The 9,568-nt window shown below is 37.6% G+C and overlaps 1 protein-coding gene across 1 annotated transcript in view; it reads left to right on the top strand.

Moving 5' to 3' along the window:
* The window catches only part of LOC133623542 (uncharacterized), a 23,146-nt gene extending 17,017 nt beyond the window's left edge, over positions 1 to 6,129 (top strand). The window contains exon 4 of the mRNA XM_061986759.2: positions 3,047 to 6,129. Coding sequence (XP_061842743.2) covers positions 3,047 to 4,416 — 1,370 coding nt within the window. The 3' untranslated portion in view covers positions 4,417 to 6,129. The remainder of the gene's footprint in view (positions 1 to 3,046) is intronic.
* Positions 6,130 to 9,568: the final 3,439 nt, after the last annotated feature.

Below are 9,568 nucleotides of genomic sequence, written 5' to 3' on the forward strand. Positions count from 1 at the left end.
CTCATAACTGCCTTCTTTTCGGTGCAATAACCCATTCCACCAACCATCCTGTTTTTGTTTTGTTTTTTCATGTATATATTCATTTCACACCATATTCATTGCACTTCTATATTTTTTATATTTTTATATATTTGCACATTGTTTTTCTAGCATGCACACATCGCACTGTATGGAATGGCCTCAATCTCGTTACCTTGCGTAATGACAATAAAGATGATTCTGATTCTGATAAACATGCATACAGTTAGCATGTTTCAAATACCAAGTTAAATGAGTGTAGGGCTGCGGAATTAGACAAAAAAATTGTAAAATTTGCTCAAAATATATATATATAGGTTAGCACTTTGATGTTAGCGTACTAGCATGCTATTCTATGTCACAGTCCTTTATAATCATCTCAATTGTGTGTAATACACCATGTGACCAGCAGGTGGTAATGCATCACGACTGTCCGCTCTGCTCATGCGCACAGCATGGGAAGGGAAGTGTCCCTTGCGCATGCGTGATGCGATCGTGTCCTCCAGCAGCAATGGCGCGGTTACAACAGCACACAGCAATGTGCTCTTTTTAAGTCCAATTCTTCATGTTTACCTTTCCTACGTGTTCCTATGTCGTGTGAAAAAGTCAACTTTATTAGATGTTTGTGTCACGATGAAGTCAACTCGTCTCGGTCACCTTTGAACTGTCTTTTCTCCTGCGGAAGTTGCTAGTTAGCCTAGCCGAGCTTGTTAGCGGCTAACAAAGTGATCGACACGTCGCTAAGAAGAGATCACGTGTGAGTATAAAGTGTTGTGTTTTGTGTCGACATGTGTGTGTGAAATAGTATAAAGTGTTGTGTTTTGTGTCGACGTGTGTGTGTGAAATAGTATAAAGAAAAAAATTCCCGACTTTTTGACACTTAAGAAAAAAATCCCAATTTTTTGACACTTTGAAAAAATCTAGATTTTTTGACAGTAAATATCCTGACATTTTGACAGAAATATCCCGACATTTTGACACTTCGAAAAAATCCAGACTTTTTGACACTTTGAAAAAATCCCGATTTGTTGACATTTAGAAAAAATCCCGAAATTTTGACACTTTGAAAAAAATCACAACTTTTTGACACTTAGAAAAAATTCTCAACTTTTTGACACTTTGAGAAAATCCAGATTTTTTGACAGAAAATATCCCTACATTTTGACAGAAATATCCCGACATTGTGACAGAAATATCCCGACATTTTGACACTTTGAAAAAGTCCAGACTTTTTGACACTTAGAAAAAATCTTGATTTTTTTACAAAAAAAATCGAGACATTTTGACAGAAATATGCCGACATTTTGACAGATAATATCTCGACTTTTTGACACTTGGAAAAAAATCACAACTTGTTGACACTTAGAAAAAATCCCGACATTTTGACACTTAGAAAAAAATCACGACTTTTTGACACTTGGGAAAAAATCCCGACTTGTTGACACTTAGAAAAAATCCCGAAATTTTGACACTTGGAAAAAAATCACGACTTTTTGACACTAAGAAAAAATTCTCAATTTTTTGACACTTTGAAAAAATCCAGATTTTTTGACAGAAATATCCCGACATTTTGACAGAAATATCCCGACATTTTGACAGAAAATATCCCGACATTTTGACACTTGGAAAAAATCCAGACTTTTTGACACTTAGAAAAAAATCCAGACATTTTGACACTTGGAAAAAAATCCCGATTTTTTTACAAATCAATCCATACTTTTTAACGGAAAATATCCCGACATTTTGACAGAAAATATCCCAACATTTTGACAGAAAATATCCCGACATTTTGACAGAAAATATCCGGACATTTTGACAGAAATATCCGGACATTTTGACAGAAAATATCCCGACTTTTTGACACTTAGAAAAAATCTAGACTTTTTGACACTTAGAAAAAATCCTGACTCTTTGACACTTAGAAAAAAATCCAGACATTTTGACACTTGGAAAAAAATCCCGATTTTTTTACAAAACAATCCATACTTTTTGACGGAAAATATCCGACATTTTGACAGAAAATATCCCGACATTTTGACAGAAAATATCCCGACATTTTGACAGAAAATATCCCGACATTTTGACAGAAATATCCCGACATTTTGACAGAAATATCCCGATATTTTGACAGAAATATCCCGACTTTTTGACACTTAGAAAAAATCCCGACTTTTTGACACTTAGAAAAAATCCCGACTTTTTCACACTTAGAAAAAATCTCAACTTTTTGACAGAAAATATCCCGACACTTTGAAAAAATCCCGACTTTTTGACACTTAGAAAAAATCCAAACTTTTTGACGAAAAAAATCCCAAGTTTTTGACACTTATAAAAGATACATTTTGACACTAAGAAAAAATGCAGACATTTTGACAGGAAATATCCGGACATCTTGACACATAGAAAAAATCCAAAATCCAAAAAGGTGAGGCCTTTAATCCCAGGAACACCATTCCTACCGTCAAGCATGGTGGTGGTAGTATTATGCTCTGGGCCTGTTTAGCTGCCAATGGAACTGCTGCTTTAAATGGGACAATGAAAAAGGAGGATTAGCTCCAAATTGTTCAGGACAAGCTAAAATCATCAGCCCGCAGGTTGGGTCTTGGGCGCAGTTGGGTGTTCCAACAGGACAATGACCCCAAACACACCTCAAAAGTGGTAAAGGAATGGCTAAATCAGGCTAGAATGAAAGTTTTAGAATGGCCTTCCCAAAGTTCTGACTTAAAGGTGTGGACAATGCTGAAGAAACAAGTCCATGTCAACACATTTAGCTGAAGTGCAGCAATTTAGTGGTCAAGTGGTCAAGCAGAAGCTTGTGGATGGCTACCAAAAGCGCCTTATTGCAGGTCAACTTGCCAAGGGACATGTAAGCAAATATTAACATTGCTGTATGTATACTTTTCACCCTCACATTTTCAGTAGACCCATAATAAATTCATAAAAGAAGCATCCATCCATCCATTTTCTACCGCTTGTCCCGTCATGTGACTGAGAAAAGCTGTAAAGTTTGTTTTCATGTGTCCGACAGACATCAGCGAAGCACGTCATCGCCCTGAACAAGCGGAGAGGAGCTTTGGGATGCATCAGCAGGAGCCACAGCCCCCCCACATTGGAAAGGAAGACAGGGCGCCACAGACCCCTTACATGAAAAAGGAAGAGGAGGTGCCACAGATCATGCACTTTGAAAACGAAGAGGACAACCTGCTGACCCCACGTGTCAAAGAGGAAGAGGAGGCACCACAGACCCCGCGCCTTAAAAAGGAAGAGGACGCATGGACCCCTCACATTAAGGAGGAAGAGGAGGAGCACAGCGTCAGTCAGGTGGGAGAGCATCTCGATTGGTTGGAGGAGTTCCCAGTGACTGTGAAGAGTGAAGATGATGAGGTCAAAGGTGAGAGAGAGGCGGAGCCTCCAACAGAAGGTGAGGGAGACCACTGTGGAGGACCACCAGCAGACAAGATCTTAGCTCCACTATCAGATAGTGACGAGACGACGTCTCACTCTGCTGACACTGACGATGAAGACGCGCGCTTTAAATGTTCTCACTGTGACAAAACCTTCAAACACCGCTGCACTCTGAAAGTGCACGTCAGAACGCACACCGGGGAAAAACCCTTTTCCTGCGCCGAGTGCGGCAAAGGTTTCGCGCGAAGAAATGTGTTGAAAGTGCACATGAGGACGCACACCGGAGAAAAACCCTGTTCCTGTTCAATCTGCGGCAAGTATTTTAGTCAAAGGCAACATTTGAAAATACACATGAGAATACACACTGCAGAAAAACCGTTCGTGTGCTCGGTTTGTGGTAAAATATTCTCTGTAAAGGCAAATTTAATAATGCACACCAGGACACACACTGGAGAAAAACCTTTTATCTGTTCAGAATGTGGGAAAGGTTTTACACAAAATCATAGTTTGAAAGCACATGTGAGAACACACACTGGTGAGAAACCTTTTATCTGTTCAGTGTGTGGTAAAGGTTTTGCGCAAAGTCTCTGTTTGAAAGTGCACATGAGAATACACACCGGAGAAAAACCTTTTTCATGTTCAGTCTGTGGTAGAGGTTTTTTACAACGTGGCGAGTTGAAAGTACACATGAGAACACACGTCGGAGAAAAAACATTCCCCTGCTCAATTTGTAGTAAAATATTCCCCCAGAAGGCAAATTTGCAAATACACACTAGAATACACACCGGTGAAAAACCTTTTATGTGTTCAGTGTGCGGCAAAGGTTTTATACAGAGTCACCATTTGAAAAGACACATGAGAAGACACACCGGGGAGAAAGTGTTGAGTTGCAGTGTGTGTGGCGAAGGATTCTCTTACAAGTACCAGTGTAAGAAACACAAGTGTGCTGGTGAGGACAAGCAGCAGCAAATGAAGCTGAAGGCTTTGAAATAAGCTGTCAAAACTTTGCCTTTCTAACAAACATCAGCACATACAAAAGCAGTGAAGTTGTCACATTGTGTACATGGTAAATAAAAACAGAATACAATGATTTGTAAATCCTTTTCAACTAATATTCAATTCCAAAGTCCATCTTAGATGAGCTAAGGCCCAGCGAGGCGTTTCTGGGTGTTGTTGATAAATGGCTTTGGCTTTGCATAGTGTAGTTTTAACTTGCACTTACAGATGTAGCGACCAACTGTAGTTACTGACAGTGGTTTTCTGAAGTGTTCCCGAGCCCATGTGGTGATATCCTTTACACACAGATGTAGCTTTTTGATGCAGTACCGCCTGAGGGATCCAAGGTGCGTAATATCATGGCTTACGTGCAGTGATCTCTCCACATTCTCTGAACCTTTTGGTGATATTACGGAGCGTAGATGGTGAAATCCCTAAATTCCTTGTTGAGAAATGTTGTTCTTAAACAATTTGCTCAGGCATTTGTTGACAAAGTGGTGACCCTCGCCCCCGTCCTTGTTTGTGAATGACTGAGCATTTCATGGAGGCTGCTGTTCAGATTGCTGTCCAGCAATCTCAACCGGAAGTGGTTTGGTGACAGGTATCAGTCTTGTGATCCCGGACCAGCCCCCAAATTGTTGCGTCGGACCAGTTCTTCCTCCAAGGGAATCTAAGTTACTGGACAATCCCAAGTTCTTTCAGATGACATATATGCAGAGTAAGAAGGACCATCAAGACAGTATTGGAATATTATCAAGTTGTACTAAGGCTTTAGGAGAACCACCTAGACCAATACATTCATACCGGCTTCCGAAGTTGTTCTAACATTCAAACAGGAAGAGACAACTTCTTGAATACACAAACAGCCCCCACCCTCTCCAGAAAGACTACTACAGATAATATGTAAGGGAGTACTCCAACTCCTACATTCCAAGTCTTCAAGGTAACACACACAGTTTACTTATAAAATTAAAACATAGAAAGAGTACAAATGGAAAAACACTAGCTGATTCAAACATTATTATGAATTAAAAAAATAACTCTTAAATGTATATATATATGCATTCTCCAAAATACCCAATCATGGCACCCACCTGTTCCCAATTAGCCTGTTCACCTGTGGGATGTTCCAAATAAGTCTTTGATTAAGCATTCCTCAACTTTCTCAGTCTTTTTTGACACTTGTGCCAGCTTTTTTTGAAACATGTTGCAGGCATCAAATTCCAAATGAGCTAATATTTGCAAAAAAGAAGAAAGTTTGTCAGTGTGAACATGAAATATCTTGTCTTTGCAGTCTATTCAATTGAATATAAGTTGAAAAGGATTTGTTGTATTCTCTTTTTATTGACCATTTACACAACCTGACAACTTCACTGCTTTTGGGCTTTGTATCGCATGTGTGACATTGTTGTGTGTGTGTAACACCATCTTGTTATTTTGCTTGTGCTATTTATAGATTAAATACCTTAGTGGGTTTTTTTTTTTCAGTCAAGTGCATGCATTATTTTTACAACATTGTGTACATTTATTTAAAAGTAACAGAAGAATTTGACTGTGGAGAGTAAACAGTACAAAACATGTTACATTAAATACAATTTATATGTATAAAGATATTCATAAATCCATTTTATACTTGTTCACAATAGTGTTTTATATAAGTTTTTGAAATAATCATGTGTTAAAAATGTTAGTTTTGAAATGATTCCGTAAATGAACTCCTTTATATGATGTACATATTTGTTTAACATGTGTTCATACCTTTGCTTTAATTTAATTTAATTTAATTAATTATTATTATTAAATTAATTTAATTTAATGAACATATTTGTTTAACATGTGTTCATACCTTTGCTTTAATTTAATTTAATTTAATTATTATTATTAAATTAATTTAATTTAATGAACATATTTGTTTAACATGTGTTCATACCTTTGCTTTAATTTAATTTAATTAATTATTATTATTACATTAATTTAATTTAATGAACATATTTGTTTAACATGTGTTCATACCTTTGCTTTAATTTAATTTAATTTAATTAATTATTATTATTAAATTAATTTAATTTAATGAACATATTTGTTTAACATGTGTTCATACCTTTGCTTTAATTTAATTTAATTTAATTTATTATTATTATTAAATTAATTTAATTTAATGAACATATTTGTTTAACATGTGTTCATACCTTTGCTTTAATTTAATTTAATTTAATTAATTATTATTATTAAATTAATTTAATTTAATGAACATATTTGTTTAACATGTGTTCATACCTTTGCTTTAATTTAATTTAATTAATTATTATTATTAAATTAATTTAATTTAATGAACATATTTGTTTAACATGTGTTCATACCTTTGCTTTAATTTAATTTAATTAATTATTATTATTAAATTAATTTAATTTAATGAACATATTTGTTTAACATGTGTTCATACCTTTGCTTTAATTTAATTTAATTAATTATTATTATTAAATTAATTTAATTTAATGAACATATTTGTTTAACATGTGTTCATACCTTTGCTTTAATTTAATTTAATTAATTATTATTATTAAATTAATTTAATTTAATGAACATATTTGTTTAACATGTGTTCATACCTTTGCTTTAATTTAATTAAATTAAATTAATTATTATTATTAAATTAATTTAATTTAATGAACATATTTGTTTAACATGTGTTCATACCTTTGCTTTAATTTAATTTAATTAAATTAATTATTATTATTAAATTAATTTAATTTAATGAACATATTTGTTTAACATGTGTTCATACCTTTGCTTTAATTTAATTTAATTTAATTAATTATTATTATTAAATTAATTTAATTTAATGAACATATTTGTTGAACATGTGTTCATACCTTTGCATTTGAGTCCACATAAATCCCTCTTAGTTGATATTTACTAGTTCACATGTGAAACATCTTCTGGACCACTTCTGGAAGCATATTATTTGAGCAGTTTTTTTTGTGTTTTATGCAAGATAATTGACTCAAATGTGATAATCCAATCTATAATTGTCTGTTACTCTCTTTGGTCATCTGAATATTGTTTTATATGCATGTCCCCACACTTTTATGCAATATATAGATGAGGGAAGATGGCAGAATTATTTGTGAAAGGATTTGAAGGATATTTTTGTTTTTAATAATCTATATTTGTGAATAATAAAGAGTACCCACGACATTTGCCCTCCAATTAATGTCTCTCTTTTTGAAGAAATAACATTAGAGGAACTCCTGCGATTTGTAAATGGGAGAGAACAAACAACATAGGAGCTGATTGTAATATTAGGACCATCCATCCATCCATCCATCCAGCCATCTTCTTCCGCTTATCCGAGGTCGGGTCGCGGGGGCAGCAGCCTAAGCAGGGAAGCCCAGACTTCCCTCTCCCCAGCCACTTGGTCCAGCTCCTCCCGGAGGATCCTGAGGCGTTCCCAGGCCAGCCTGGAGACATAGTCTTCCCAATGTGTCCTGGGTCTTCCCCGCGGCTTCCTATCGGTCGGACGTGACCTAAACGCCTCGGGTGGCATCCTGACCAGATGCCTGAACCACCTCATCTGGCTCCTCTCCATGTGGAGGAGCAGCGACTTTACTTTGAGCTCCTCCTGGATGGCAGAGCTTCTCACCCTATCTCTAAGGGAGAGACCCAAACTCATTTGGGCCGCTTGTACCCGTGATCTTGTCCTTTCGGTCATAACCCAAAGCTCATGACCATAGGTGAGGATGGGAACGTAAATCGACCGGTAAATTGAGAGCTTTGCCTTCCGGCTCAGCTCCTTCTTCACCAGAACGAATCGATACAGCGTCCGCATTACTGAAGACGCCGCACCGATCCGCCTGTCCATCTCACCATCCACTCTTCCCTCACTCGTGAACAAGACTCCGAGGTACTTGAACTCCTCCACTTGGGGCAAGATCTCCTCCCCAACCCGCAGATGGCACTCCACCCTTTCCCGGGCAAGAACCATGGACTCGGACTTGGAGGTGCTGATTGTCACGTTCAAACACTGAGGACATCTATTAAACAAGACAAAAGGCAAGGAATCAAACAGAGACAGAATTCAATTTGGACTCAATATTGAGGAGAGACATGGCCACTGCACTCTCTGTACAGTCCTGCACCACGCTCTGACCAAGAAGGTTTTCGTCTCCTCTTTTATTCAGATGTTCAATGTTCACGCACCAATACATGTCACAGCAAGAATGGGAAGTATGTAAAACAGTCATTGTTTTCGGTCGCTTTGAAGACCAAGAAGAGGATTTCTCGGGCTTGGGCTCTTCCTGGATGCAGCTGGGGCAGGTGTTGGAGGACAATGGATAACCCCTCCCGTCTCCTGACCACAGCAACTTCAAGAGGGCAGCGGGTCGTAAATAGCGGTGACCTCGGTTACCAAATAGTTGGAAGAGAGTTTGTGAAATACTTCAGAGAGAGTTCGTTTAACACTTCAAAGAGAGTTCCTCTGGAAGTTGATCAGATCCTGCCATCTGTCCGTGTTGAAATCACAGTGGAGTTTTACGAGCCTTCTTCCTCTTGTTAGGCCTCGAAAGACAGCCTTCATCTTCTCATCAGGAACACTACGTTTCTTTTGTGATAACTTACAAACAATTATTCCAACACTGATTCTCATCCCGGTTGCTTCACACCGATCCAGTGAGAGCTGAAGATCCTGGCCAGATGAAGCCATCAGGACCACATCATGTTTAAAAAGCAGAGACCTAATCCTGCAGCCACCAAACCGGATCCCCTCAACGCCTTGACTGCGCCTAGAAATTCTGTCCACAAAAGTTATGAGATCGGAATCTGGCTTTAACGTGGTTGGTGGAGCTCCCCCTGATGTTGTGGTTAAGGCGGTCATTTACGTCCTAGAAGTAGTTTGACATGTTTTATCTGAAACTTCCATGTTGCCCAGTTCTCTGGTCCGCTCAGTCCGTCAATAAACAGCTTATCCTCCATTGTGAGTTCCCACAATACTCTTTATCTTCACACAACAGCTTTTTAGCCACCATCTGGGCCCATAACCTGTTCTTTGGCAGAGTTGTTATTGAGTGGCATGCACACACAGGTAATATAGCAAGTGCATGTACATCCATCCATCCATTTACTACAACGCAGGGGTCGCTGGAGCCTATCT

Source organism: Nerophis lumbriciformis, linkage group LG26 (assembly GCF_033978685.3).
Source record: "Nerophis lumbriciformis linkage group LG26, RoL_Nlum_v2.1, whole genome shotgun sequence".
NCBI classification, from domain to species: Eukaryota; Metazoa; Chordata; class Actinopteri; order Syngnathiformes; family Syngnathidae; genus Nerophis; species Nerophis lumbriciformis.